The sequence below is a fragment of the Bubalus bubalis genome, chromosome 4 (assembly GCF_019923935.1).
Source record: "Bubalus bubalis isolate 160015118507 breed Murrah chromosome 4, NDDB_SH_1, whole genome shotgun sequence".
NCBI classification, from domain to species: domain Eukaryota; kingdom Metazoa; phylum Chordata; class Mammalia; order Artiodactyla; family Bovidae; genus Bubalus; species Bubalus bubalis.
Window position 1 is genome coordinate 152342270 of NC_059160.1, and position 14421 is coordinate 152356690.

At 50.5% G+C, this 14421-nt stretch overlaps 1 protein-coding gene across 47 annotated transcripts in view; it reads right to left on the reverse strand.

Moving 5' to 3' along the window:
• KCNMA1 (potassium calcium-activated channel subfamily M alpha 1) overlaps positions 1–14421 on the reverse strand; it is a 772527-nt gene that overhangs the window by 543324 nt on the left and 214782 nt on the right. For all 47 annotated transcript variants that reach the window (XM_044942339.2, XM_025285153.3, XM_025285152.3 and 44 more), the window contains exon 2: positions 417–578. In XM_044942339.2, coding sequence (XP_044798274.2) covers positions 417–578 — 162 coding nt within the window. The remainder of the gene's footprint in view (positions 1–416; positions 579–14421) is intronic.

Consider the following 14421-nt stretch of genomic DNA (forward strand, 5'->3'; position numbering starts at 1 on the left):
AACACATACACTCAGAACTCACCAGATCCCATATTATAGAGCCTCTGCAGAATTCTGAGCACACATTTCTCTGATCCATTCTTCTCACCAAGATAGTCAAGCTGTATGTGTGTGTCTGTGTGTGTACTGTGTGAGAATGCACACCTACTCTGCTAGCAGAGGAAATGCTCTACATCCTCCCCAACAGGCCCTCTCTGCCCCACATGCTCACTCTGCAAATCCCCCCCACAGACCACTGGCTCAGATGTGCACAAAGAGGCCAGTCTCTCCATGATCCCATATAAGCGCTCTTCACCCCCGCCTCGCAACAGCCAATGGTCTGGAGAAGACGGAGTGAAACACCACATCCCCATAAAAGCAGAGATCGTGGGCCAGACAGCAGGCCCCCTCATGTGAGGAGGGGGCCAGGGACTCACCAGGACTCTGCCGGTCAGCGTCTGGGCAGATATCATCACCCCTGCCCAATCTTTCACGGAGGTCATCCAGCCGACCTCGGCTGCCACCGTCTCCTCTTTTTCATCCACTGGCTTGAGAGTGCCATCTGCCTGGCTTGAGCCATTGTTAATCTTCTGGGCCTCCTGGCAAGAGAGAGAACAAGGATTGAGACGTGGGCACCAAGAGGATTTAAAAAACATATTCTACCCAAAAGAATTAAAGCCAGACGGACCCCTGCTGAGGTGGAGCTGGTTTGAAGGTACAGAGGTCAGGAAGAAGGGATGGATTATGGCTTTGATTGTTTTTTTAAATCTTTTTTTAAAAAGAATCTTTCCTTTGTTTCCTCTTAAACTATTTTTGTGAAAGAAAGAATGAAATTATCCTCTTCCCATTTTAAAGAAAAAAAAAAAAATCAAAAAGCTCAGGAGAGAAACCATCCTGTCTAGGATGAGAGTGGCCAGGAAGAAAGTGAAGTCGGCATTCTGTAATCTCCACCTGCCCAGCCTTCATACCCTTCTTACAACTACACCCTATTTTCTGAAGGAAATCTCCACCTTCTCATTCAGTCTGCATGGTTCAAAAGGGACTAAAGGTATACACTGTCTCCAGGAGTGGAGGCTGGTCAATCAGACCAGTCTATCCCTTTGGTAATAGCAGTTGGGCCAAGGATGGTTATATGAATTATGCCAACCCAATACAACTCAAGCCTGCGATTTTGCTGAAAAGAGTAAGAAAGGTTACCCTTCTCTGAGAATGAAGCTAACACAGAGGAAACTAGAAGAAAGGGTAGAATACTAATGTCATCATTGGAACACCGGGATCCAGTGGCACCTGAAATCCTACACAGACTTTTTTAGACAGGAGACAGTAAATTCCCCTTCATGGCTAAAAATGTGCTTGAGGAAACAAGGCTGACCTCATCAGATAACAGTCTCACATGAGGCCCTAAACTGTACGCTTTTGTACGCACTGTGTCCTCTGCCTAGAATACTCTTCTCCCACCAAGGATCATGGCTTACCCCCTCACCTCCCTCAAGTCTTTGCTTCATACATTATCTTTTCAATCATTCTTCTCTGGCTACTCTTTCAAAATTCCAACTATCTTCTAATGATGCTGCCTTTCTGCTTTATTTTTCTACAATGCACTTAAAACTTGTAACACACTCCGTAGATCTCTTACTTATGTCTTTTATAGTCTGCATCCTCCAACTGTTGAATCCTGAGTGTCCAACAGAGAGCCTGGTATAAAGCTGGCTTAATAAACATGAATGAAAGAATAAAAGGGGTTATGAATGTCAGCCCCTCACTGACTACAGAGCCTGGGCTTAAGGGCTGCCAAGTAAAATACAGGAAACCCAGCAAAATCTGAATTTCAAATAAACAACAAATAATTTTTCAGTTTAAGTATGTAAAGATTTTAACCCTGAATATTCACTGGAAGGACTGATGCTAAAGTTCCAATAGTGTCCACCTGATGCAAAGAGCTGACTCACTAGAAAAGACCCTGATGCTGGGAAAGATTGAGGGTAAGAGGAGAAGGGGGCAACAGAGGATGAGATAGTTGGATGGCAACACTGACTCAATGGACATAGAGTCTGAGCAAACCAGGGAGATAGTAAAGGACAGGAAAGCCTGGTGTGCTCATGTTCATGGGGTCGCAAAGAGTCAGACGTGATTTAGGGACTGAATAACAACAAAATATTGCATGGGAATACTTATACTTAAAACACATTCATTTAAAATTAAATTAAAATTTAAATTTAACTAGGCCCCCTACTCAAATAACCATTGAGATTATTTTTGCAGACATAGATGTTTCAAAAAGATGTCAGCAAAATTATGTTCATCATTTATTTTTTATTATTTTTTTTACTTTACAATATTATATCGGTTTTGCCATACATCAACATGTATCCGCCACGGGTGTACACGTGTTGCCCATCCTGAACCCCCCTCCCACCTACCTTCCCATACCATCCCTCTGGGTCATCCCAGTGCACCAGCCCCAAGCTTCCTGTGTCCTGCATCGAACCTGGACTGGTGATTCATTTCTTATATGATATTATACATGTTTTAATGCCATTCTCCCAAATCATCCCCCCCTCCCTCTCCCACAGAGTCCAAAAGACTGTTCTATACATCTGTGTCTCTTAAAATGCTAGAATCCATTAATAAAACAAACTGACCCTGGGGATCATTGTAAATTGGAGTGAGGAGGAAAACCCGAAGGCAGAGGTAGAAATCTATGTCTGTGGTGAGGGGGTGGAACAGAGGGAGGAAAGGAGAGCTGGGAGGCACTGAATGAGTCATCCTCCTGGGGACTTGCAGGCAGGCAGGAAGCTGCTCCTGACGCTTGGTTCTCCCCCGCCAGCCACCCCTGACTCAGGGCATTGGGAAGACAGACTGAGCATCAGTTACACCAGGCATTCATGCTTAATTTCCAAGTGTACTGGGCTCCCCAGCACTGGAACGATCCAAAAGGAGCCCTGGGGTGGGGGCACAGGGTGGGTATATTTGGGGGCTGCTTGATGATGTCTTTGGAGCCAGCTACCCAAGCCACCTGAGGCCAATCCCAATGGCCTGTTAGGGCCCTGAGTGTTGGCCATATGGAGGCTGCACAGGTGGGTGTCCAGGAAGAGACAGAGGCCCTGATCCAGGGGCAACCTCTAGTAACTGAAGGTGTAGATTCAGCCACTCGGCCTCACGGGACCTTCTTTGGAAGACTGCCTGCCCTCTAGGTGTTGCTGGGATTAAACAGTGCCCAACAGCACACGATAGCACATGTTTTATTATCTAGTCTCACCGCTCCCTGTGCCTCCTGGAACCACAGACCCTCGAGCAGTGGTTCTTAAACTTCAAGGGCATCACCTGGAGAGCTTGTGGAGAAACAGTGCTGAGCGACTTGTCTGGCGGTCCAATGGCTAAGAGTCCACACTCCCAACACAGAGGGCCTAGGTTTAATCCCTGGTCAGAGAACTAGACCCCACATGCTCCAGCTAAAGATCCCTCACGCCACAGTGAAGATGGAAGATCCCTGTGCCACAACTCAGACCCGGTGCAGCTACAGTGCTGGGCCCCACTCCCAAACCCCCATTTCTAATAAGTCCCAGAGAATGCTGATGCAGCTGGTCTGGGAACCCCAGGGTGAGAACCACTGCTTCTAATCACTCTGGCCTGACTCGATCATCCCTGCCCTGATATGAACTGAGATGTGCATCTTAACCCCCAGCTTGATCCCAGCTTCTCCCTCTGCCCACACAGGGAAGAGATCAGGGCAAGGCCCTCAGATTACAGGCTTGTGTCTCCTTTTGAGCAGTGCCTCCTAGAGACATTTCTGAACTAGTCCAGGGCCACGACCTGGAGGACTAGCTAGCTCTCTGCTCCTCGATCCTGGGGTACAAATCCCCAGCCACTGGCTGACTCTGGAGGAAGCAATCGGCATGCAAGAGGCTGGGAGGCAGGGAGTCCTCCCCAGACACAGTGGTTTCACTGCATCAATAATTCAGAGCACAAGAGGTATACGGCAGATAATGCTCTCGTGCCAGCCCGCTTACCTATTGTTTTACAAGGCATTCATTATTTTAATTACTTTATGATAGGAAAGGAAAAACACAGACTAAAGGGAGATAATAGTCTCATTATTATTTGCTTACACTACATGTTGTGAGCATAATTATGTGTGGGAGACAGGACTTGAGGGGGCGATGGTTGGGGAAGCAGGGAGATGGGAACACCACAAAGCCTGATGCTAGGCCGCCAGGTTAGTGTCCTTGGCCTGAAGGGAAAGTCCTTCTGCACCTCTGACCTCACTCTGGCCAAAGCTTCAAGAGCAGTTATAATCCCTGCTCCAGAGAAAGGGGGCAGAGGCCCAGAGAAGTGGCCTTGTTGGGTACATATAGGGGTGGGAGTTGAGGGGAGCAGAATGGTAAGGAGCAGAGTCCAATACAACAGTGATTGACCATCATTCATCAAGCCAGAGCTGGGTGCCAGAAACTCAAAATTAAGTGTTTTCTCTGCATTATCTTCCTTAGACCTGGCAGGTGAAATTATCCCCATTTTACAGACAGGCCAATGGAGAGCAGGTGTTTATCAGAGGAAGGCTCACAGAGCCTGAGAACTCCAGCAAACCCATCTGGACTTAGGTCTGCTCTGCCACGTAAAGCTGGCTACCTCGGGCATGTTAGCCCACAAGCCTCAGCCTTCCTCCATGTAAAATGGGGACTGGCAGGCAGACCCCAGGAAGGCGGCAGCAAAGCTTATGTGAGATAAGCAGTGCACAGCACTTAGCACAGGGCTAGGGGTGTGGTAGTTACAGCTGGCGTGGCTGAGCACCCACTGACGGGACAGGCTGGCTCCAAGGGTATTCAGTGCACTTAACACTAAAGCCATCAATTGGAGGCCCTGGGAGGGACACCAGACCGTAGTGAAAACTTAATAATTACAGAAGATAAACGAGTATAGGTTCTAACAGCTATGAGGCTTTAACTAGGAAATGAGTCCCCAGGAGATAAGGCACCCACCCAACTTGTGGAGGTTCCAGCAGGAGCTGTGTGGCACTCCCGTGGGACAGCGGAAGCCCAGATTCCTACACAGGCAGCCCTGGACCCAGTGACCTCTCAGATCCCTGTACGTTCCATTAGATCAACCGCCCTTGTGATGAGGAAACTGAGCACCAGAGAGAGGTGGGCCCCTGGGTCCCAGGACACTGCTCTCTCTCCTTGCTCCACGACAGGGAATGGGGCTTTGTTCTGAACGGCAGAGTGGGTGTCCTTCCATCCTCACACTGTCCACCTGCCACTGCAGAGAAGGACCCAGTCCCTCTGCCAGGAGGACTCAAGCTGGGCCAGACAGGCTCCCCCTGGTGTCAGGAGTGAGCTGGCCCTGATCCCTGCTCCCCCTCCAAGAAACCATGGTGAGGTGGGGTGGAGTATGATAGGGGTGGTGAATGGGTGTGTAAGAGAGAGAGCTCCACCAGCTACAGGCTCCAGCTACCCTAGCCTCAGAAAGATCATGAGATCTTCTAAAATGAAGAAAAGGGTGCCTTGGAGGGAAGAGAGGAACAAGGAGGAAGGAGAAGCAAAAAAAAAAAAAGACCAGGTGGTTCCTGGGGGTGTCCTGAAAGGTGGAGGTCAGGCCACAGCCACACACACCACCACCCGCCCCCCCGCACCAACCCAAGGAAGGGGCTCCATTTTGCCCTTTCTCCCACCAGAGTCTTGTGTATAAGAAGCCACAGCTTCTGGGGGCAACACAGGGCAGTTCTAATCTCAGTGCCTGGACTCGAGGACAGGGCAGGCTGCCTCCAAGAGGCTGGAGGGACCCTGGGGAACAGAGTAGCTGGCAGCCCCCTGCCATCACACGCCCACACAGGCAGCTCTCAGCTCTCATGGCCTGGGCCTGGGCCTGGGCACGCGGCCTCACCCCTCCTATGCCCCCTGCGGCCAACAGCCTGACTGGACCATAGTCACCCACATTAATATTCACTGTCCAAAGCATGTATCTGTTAGATGATCAGGCATTTCCCGCAAACCATTAGGTCAAAGATCAAAGCCTGACAAGGGACCTCAGCCGTGCCTTTGGATGTCAACCCCGTCATGGAATGGATGAGAACACAGAGTGCCTGGGGGGTGGGGATGGTCCACAGGCCCAGTTGCCCAGTGCCACCCTGCCCCACTCCGTATCCACCGAGCCAAGACACACCCCGCACCTAGCTCTACTTCCCTTCCCTCTTGTTGCTCCTGACAGGATGATTCTGCCGCATCTAGCCCAGGGAACCCAGCACTCCCAAGCAGATCCTTGCCCTGCCAGCCTGCAATCTGGAGTCCTCATGTTCCTAGGACCGCAGAAATCTCCACCTGGTCTGATGTGGGGGCCCCACAGGGCAACACTTCTCATCTTCAAGGGGCTCAGCTTTCCCCAGCAGTGGGAGTTGCCCAGGCCCAGCAAGGGAGAGCAGGCCTGAGCTAATCCCAGGACCCCATTGCTTCTGGTCCTCTGGTCCCGGTTGTCTCTCATCCTTCCCGCATTGGACCCAGTATACTGGGAGCCTTGAGTCTTCCGTGTGGTAAGAAGAGCTCTGAGGGTCAAAAGATCCTCAAGTCCAGCTTTTCTGGATGGCCTTGGACAAGCCATTTCATTTCTCAAAACCCCTTCTGTAAACACGGATGTGTCCTGCCATATAATCTGGTCAGGTGGCGTGCAGCACTTTCTGAAAATACTATCTTTTTTATCAAGGGCGGGCAAGGATGGCATCAAGGCTCAACTCTCAGATACCCGCCTGTCACGGGCAGGGCCTGGTTATCTCCCTGGGCACAAACAGGATGTTGGCACTGACAGGTCCTGCCAGCTGGCCTGCTGTGCTGGCCACACCCTCCCTGGGTGCCTCGGCCACACCTGCTCCTGCTCAGCTGGACTCACTCACCTCTAGGTGCCAGGTGCCAAGGCCACCCTGGGCCCCACACCTGCTGGCTGACTGCCTCGGGGAGGGAGGAAGATTCCAGAGTCCCCTTGCTCATCCCCGCTGAGGCCACCTACCCCCTGCAAAGCTCCAAATCTGTTTTGGGTTTAGTTAACATTTCAGTTGGATCTAGGGAGTTGTTTAAGCAGTGATCGTCAGGGAGAAAAGCTATGCTTCAAAATGTAAGTCCTTCTCATCCCACTCAGAGGACAAGTCAGAGACGTCACACAGTCCAACCCACCTGATCTGGCCCACTTCTGCCATCATCCTACAAGCCTCCCACTCACCCGCCTCGCTCGCTCAGCTTCACTGGCCTCTTTGTGCTGGCAGAATGTTCTAGGCCCACTACCAGCTGGGGCTGATGGCACTGGCTGACTCCCAACACCCACCCCAGATAGCCACGGCTGCTCCCTCCCTTATTATTCATTCAAATCTTCAACCCATCATTGAGAACTCTCTTGCCACCCCCTTGAATGTGACACCCCCCCCACCAGTCCCCTACTCCATCACCCCCATCTATGGCCCACGCCTCCCCGAGGATCTCCTCCACCATCTGTAGTCATCACTTGGTTATAAGCTCCATGAGGGAAGCATTTCTGTCTCTTTTGTTCATGGCTGTGTCCTCAACGATGAAACATTATAAGCTCAGAGTAAGTAAGCACTTGATGCACCTTGGTGAAAGGTAAGAAGGAAGGCTAAAGGGAGAGGGGAGGGAAGGAGGGAGGGAGGCCAGAAGGAGATAAAGGAGGGAGAGAGGGAGAGCTGTAGCAGATGGGAAGTCAGTCATCAGCAAGCACAATATCTAGAACAAATAATATCACTAATAAGTAAGGATGATAATACTCAGAAACAATACCACCGTTTCTGAACATCATCACCATGACTCTACAAGGCAGGTTTCAATGCACTCATTTGCAGACGAGGGCTTAATCAGCTGGCCCAGGAAGACACAGTCAGAATTTAAACCCAGCTGTCTGACACCAAAGAGAGACAAGCACCTGAGCTGACTTCTTCTCGGGGATAATGTGTGCGGAAGGATTATGGACTGTTGTGAAGGGCCCAGGAGAGGTTTGTTACCATCAGAACACTCAGTTTGGCCGACGTCTGGGTACTGCGTGTACCACAGAGACCCTTCTTCAAGGCTCCTGTGCCTTAAGAGGACAGTTAAATCAAGAACAGAGGAACACGGTTCCTTTCTTGGCCAAGAACCAGCTTGGAACCCTAAATCACCCTTCATGGAGCAGAGTGTCAGATGGGAAATGAACGTGGCTGAGTTGACAGGTTGCGAGCCCTCCTGCTAAGCACTGAGGTTCTCTATGCAAATGCTACCAGAGGAGGAGACCCCTTCTCTTGTGCAGTCTGCATCCCTAATAGGGCAACCTGGCCTGATGCTGCCGGGCCTGGAGAGCCTCTGGGGCGGGGCATTGTCCAGGACCAGAGCACTTCCCATCCCTGGGAGTCCCATGTCTAGACCTCTCTCTGTCCAGGGCTGGTGCTATGGAGTACTTCCTGGGTGCTCAACATCCAGAAGGCTGTGGGGGAAGGGAGGACCCAGAAACCTCCATCTGCCCTCCCCTCATGTCTCATAGTCCCACTTCATCCTCGCATTTCCCTGGTCGACACCAGAAAGCCATTTCTCCTGAGCCTGCATTGATGGATCCTGCTTCAGTCTGCCTGGAACCCCCGCCCTCACTCTTCCCCAGAAGTAGTCCTCTGCCCCTCCATGCCCTCTCTCATAAAGAAAAACTGAGCCAGCAGCCTGGCAGGCAGCTTCCCTCAGCTGAGCACAAAGTAGGAATCCAGAAGTCCTTGTCTCCTGTTAGAAGGATGGTAGCAAGGCTCAGACAGTAAAGAATCTGCCTGCAGTGTGGGAGACCTGGATTGGGAAGATCCCCTGGAGGAGGGCATGGCAACCCACTCCAATATTCTTGCCTGGAGAATCCCCATGGACAGAGGAGCCTGGAGGGCTACAGTCCATAGGGTCACAAAGAATTGGACACGACTGAGCAACTAAGCACAGCACAGCAAGGCCAAGGGCTCTGGGATATGAGTTAGGAAGCCTGTATTCTAGCCCTGGCTTTGCCAGGCACAGGATGTGTGGCCTTGACCAGCCACCCAACCTCTCTAAGCAAAGTAAACAGAGTCCCCATCTGGGAGACAATGGGGAGCGGTAGGTTAGATCCACACTTTTCTGTTCCTTAAAGGCCAGCATTGTGGGTTTGATCAGGTGCCTTAGGAGGCTGGCAAGTGGCAGCCGAGAAGGCAAGGCCCCCAGGCCCTGTGAAAATCAAATCACCGTGACACTGAGCATTTTCACCTATAGACTGCACCTGAGTGAAGGGGTTTTCTGCAGAAAAAGAAGTTCGAAATCTACTGAGTAAAAACCCATAGGCCCATGTTAGCTTTTATAAGATGCTCTGTTTCATGGTCAATGTGCTGACATCCTGTGCTGCAGCCTGGCCCAAGACCCAGAAATGCCTGAACATCCACACCTATAAACCCACAGGGCTCTAGGACACCCTCACAGACTATCATCCCATCCCTCTGCCATAGGTCTTCACCAGGCCTAAAGGCTGGAGATCTGCCCTCCAGCCACTCCCACTTCTTCCAAACAGCTCAAGAGGAAATTGTCTCCCACCCTCTCCAGCTGCCCCCTACAGCCCCCTTCACATCCTAGAAGGGTGGCCCAGCCACAGGATTCTCCCAGGTACCAATAATCCTGCGTATTAGGGATTAGGCCGAATACCTCGAGCAGCTCAAGCAAATAAAGCATAACGTGGGCACCACCAGCTGGGATTTTCATAGGGCTTTGCAAAGAGAGAGGAGGAAGGAGGTGGGCATCTGAGACTGGGCAGGTGGGGGTGGAGACGAGGCAGGATTGGTTTCTGCCCTTGGGAAGTCGTAATCATCCAACCTGCCCCGAGTAGGAGGGAGCTCCCCTGCACCTTGTAGCCTCATCAGCCCCCCAGGACCCAGATGTATATGGGGCACCACATTTGTGCCAGACAGTAAAGAATCTTCCTGCAATGCAGGAGACCCAGGTTTGACCCCTGGATCGGGACGATCCCCTGGAGAAGGGAATGACAACCCACTCCAGTATTCTTGCCTGAGAAATCCCATGAGGAGCCTGGCTGCAGTTTATGGGGTCACAGAGAGTCAGACATGACTCAGAGACTAACACTTCCACCTTCAACCCATGCAGCAGCTATTGTGTCTGTTAACTACAGGTTACATGTCCAGGGAAGGAGAAGCACGTCCACAGAAACAGCCTGCAGGAGCTTAAAAAGAAGTTCGGACAAGGCCAGTTGCTCTGGGATGTCAGAAAACCATCGCATTGCCTGGGTCTCTCTGCTGGTTGTAAGATAACTCATCGTCATGGGCATTTTTAGCTCTGGCTTCCCAGGTACCCTGTCCAGATTCACACTCCTAGGAGCCCACCTGCACAGTGTGTGAAGACATAGGTCATCACGGAAGGGAAAGGGTGGCAGCAGAAAAGGGCCGGGGGCTCTTTAACAAGTCGCTTACCATTTTTGTGCCTCATGTTTCCTTGCTTCCAATTCAAAGGGGCAATGGAAACACTCTCCAAGGTTCTGCCTAGCTCTGAAACCACCTAACCTTGACCTCTGGACCGTGAGTCCTGTGCTTCCCCATGTCCCAGCAGCCTGAGATGCTAAGGAAGCACTGGGGTCCTTACTGGCTCTTCTCACGTTCAGCACTGCCCACCTGATGCCTGGGGACTGAGAGGGTCAACTGGCTGTTAGGAAATCCTTGACTTCTTCTTGTCTCTACCAGCCATGTTCTCTCCTTGGCAGTCTTATACCATCTTATTTAATCCTCACAACAATCCTGCAAGGTAGGAATGTTATGAGGCTCGCAGAGGATGGGTAATTTTCAAGAACACTCATCTTTAAAGTGGCAGAAGTGAAATTTAAATCCAGTCTATTCTAAGACCAAAGGCCATGTTTTTTTCCTCTTCCTTGCTGCCTCAGGATAGGCAAAATGTACCAAGAAGAGATGGAATCTCCTTATAAAATGCTGCTTATTACTAGCATTGAAACAACTGCCTTATACCCTATGGCTTCTAAATAACAGAATTGTGTAGTACAGACATCTGGTTACAATCAGCCATGTATGGATAGGGTGTTGGAAAAATGGTCTATGGGAGAGGGTGCCAATTAGGGAATAGAGTGACCCATTAGACATATATCCCATGGTGAGACCTGCCACACTTGTTGCTTAAAATTAATGAGTCAACCCTGAACTTTCAAGACTGATGCATCCATCTCAGCCTATACACCATGTTTGCAAAATAACGATCTCCTTCTCAATCAATCAGTTTAACAAAATGGGGACAGAGAAGTGACAGTCCAGAGTTCACTCTCTGGACCTCAGAGACTTGGAATTGGATTAGCAGAGACCTCAGCTCTGACCTCTCAGCCAGAGTGGCCGGGCTGGGCCCACAACAGCCTGCTCACATGCAAAGACACGGCGGTTGAGCTACCATATCAGTCTGAGGGCAGCCTGCCCTGACCTGGGAGAAGGACTCAAGAACCATAGGCACAAGAAAACCACCACAGGGGCTCAAGTCAGAAGACAAAGATCACACTTGTTTTCCAGTTGAGGAATCACTTGTAACCACAGAAGGCAGGTCTGAGGCAGGATCAGATATTCAGAAAGATTGATAATAGATCACAATTTTCTGAATGCCTTGTATTCGCTTGGTGAATCCTATTAACAAGATTGTAAGTTAGGCACCATGATGCCCATTTTAAAGATAAGCCACTGAGGCACTAAGCCTGTCTGCAGGTCTATGGTTAGTACAGTCTTATAAATCCCACTGAGGCCTATATGCTCAGTACAAGTCCCTTTTCCCTGTAGGAAGAATCTGGCACTGTATGGGAAGGCAATCCAGAGGGACTTCTTGTTTCATGGAGAGCACTCAAACCCCTTCAAAAGATGTGTTTCTTTTTTTAATGAAGTGCATTTCAGAGTCTAGATCTGTAGACGTCAGAGCCGTAAGGGACCTGAGAACATGTATAAGGCTGGTTCCTTCGCTTTAGAAAGAAGCCTAGGGTCCTAGAAGGGTAGAAGCTTCTTCAAGCAAACACAGCTTGTTCACTTAAAAGACTGAGTAGACCCGCCCCCCCCCCATGGCTAAGACACAGCACAAAAAGGGTGGCAGGCACAGGGGATCCTTGTGCCCCGAGTCCACTTCCTGACTTCCCCTCGTATCGGCTATACAATGTAGTACAAGTCACTCCACTCTATCCAGCATCAGTGTCCTTAGCCGAACAACAGGTGTACAAACACCTTCTTCAGAGAATATCTAGGAGGATCAACTGTGATGATGAATGCAAAGTAGGTGGTGAGAACGCAGTGAACAGTTTTATCGACTAAGTGCCAGAGTATGCACCTGTGTGACCTTGGACAATGACCTGCCCAAGGTTCCATAGCTAATAGAGGGCCCATCAGGATGGGAATCCAGATTTTTCTAGACAATAAACCCCATCTCTGTCTTCTTCACCAAAGTAAAGGCCAGCTTTGTTTCTAGTCAAAACAGACTGGATAAGGATAACTAAGACCCAGAGGAAATCCAAAACCTTCATTTTCACAAAAGAAGGCAGAAATCTGCCTATCATAGCCCGGTTAACTTTTATGACCCACCTGAGTAGAAAAAAGGCAAATGGAATAAAAACAACAATGGGAACTTGATTGGGAAACAACTGAATCCCATCCAAAGGTGTGGAGTTTTGGCATCTGAAGACCAGATCATCTGGTTAGGGAGGTCATGGGCTCCTCCTCTCTTCCACCTCTCCCAGCTCCTGAAAGGCAGCCCAGGGCAGTTTGGAGTATCCCCACTTTGAGAGAGGAGTTGCTGAGAGAGACAGTGGAAGGGTCAAGAGGTGCAAAGTAGAGGAAGGAAGGGAGCCCATGGCAGACTGAGCATCAGGAAGATCTGGCTCCCCACAGCAAAGCATCCTGTGAGGCTGCCTCTCCGGCGCTCCAGGCCCGTGGTCCCCACCCACTGGGCCACAGAGCAGCGCGGTGCTACGATGGAGTGTAGAAATGGAAAGCAGGAGCTCAGTGTAATATGTGTGTGTGTGCCAGTGAAAAACACCCAACACTCCTCCCCAGGGGAGAAATATCCTTTTCTCTGATGTTATGTCATCACTCCTTGGTTGGGTATTAACATGCCCTTTGAATGAAATGACAATGATGCTAGAGCTGGCATTTGACAGGTTCTTTCTTGCTTGAAAAATAAAAAGCTGGCAACCCTCTGAAATGCTCTATTATTTCTAAAGTTTATTGAGTACCCAAAGGAAACTCTATGGACCACTCCCCTAGTCTTCATGCTACAGATGGGAAATTCAGGCCCAGAGAGGTCATAGTGACCAGGAACCCAAGTGTGTCTGTCACACCATACAGGGACAGCCTTGGGGCCAGGAGAGATAGGACCCAAGGGATGGAGATGAGGTCCCTCAGGGCTCTAACAGCTCAGCTGGAGCAGGTCCCGAGAGCGGAGGGAAGGGACTGCAACAGTATTCAGGGCTCAGGGCCATACCATGGAGTCCTGAGTTCCCAGCCCCACTCTGAATTCGGCAGCCCCTGCTGCTTCTACAGCAGGAAATGTGCAGAACCTAAACAATCTCCCTGGAAACAGAGACACTGCCTCTGTGGCCGCAAACCATCATTCAAAAGGCATCTGGAAAGAAAGTCTTTACCATCAGAGAGCAAGTGGGATGAATTGCTGATGGTTGGTTGAACAATGCCCTCCAAGTCAACAGACAAAAGCAACGTGGAGGAAAAAGGTGAATGACTGGTGAGCAAAGTCCCTGGGAATGCCAAGGGAAGCGAATTCCTTTCATCCCCTTAGATTGCAGCACTCTTCCTCATAGCCATTACCACTGCCCAGCCTTATACCCGGGGGCACTTATTCCCCTTCAGTTTCCATGAGAGGGTAAGCTCCCACCCATCTCCACTAGAGGGTAAGCTCCAGGAGGAAACTGCCTTGGCCAAATCTGCTCCTTCCATATCCCCAAGACCCAGTCTTCAGGCCTGCCGGCTGCCCTCCCACTCCTAACTAAGCCTGCTCCCCCACCAGCTTTCTCTGGGAGGACCCAGTCCTCATGACCTCTACAGCTATTCCCATCCCAGGAATGCCCTCTGCATTTCTCTCCGCCCATCTTCATTCTGCTCCATCAAGCCCCAGGAGCCCAGTGGTGCCGTCTCCAGATGACAGACAGCCCTCCATGTCCTAACCCCAGTGCCCACAATCCACTCTCTCTCAACACCGCACGGGCCCTGGCTGGCAGCCTTAGCTGTCTTCTCATCCATGCATGTCAGAATGCCCCAATTAGCCTGAAAGATCCTTGAAGTCAAGGTCCATTTTTTAAGCTATCCAGAGTGTGTGGCATACAGCAAGTGATGAGCAGGTATGCACACTGAATGAGTAAAGTAAAACACGGCTTAGGAGGCGTTGGAAAAGCAGGCCCTTCCCCGGGCACCACTGACATCCTGGCCCAACCAGG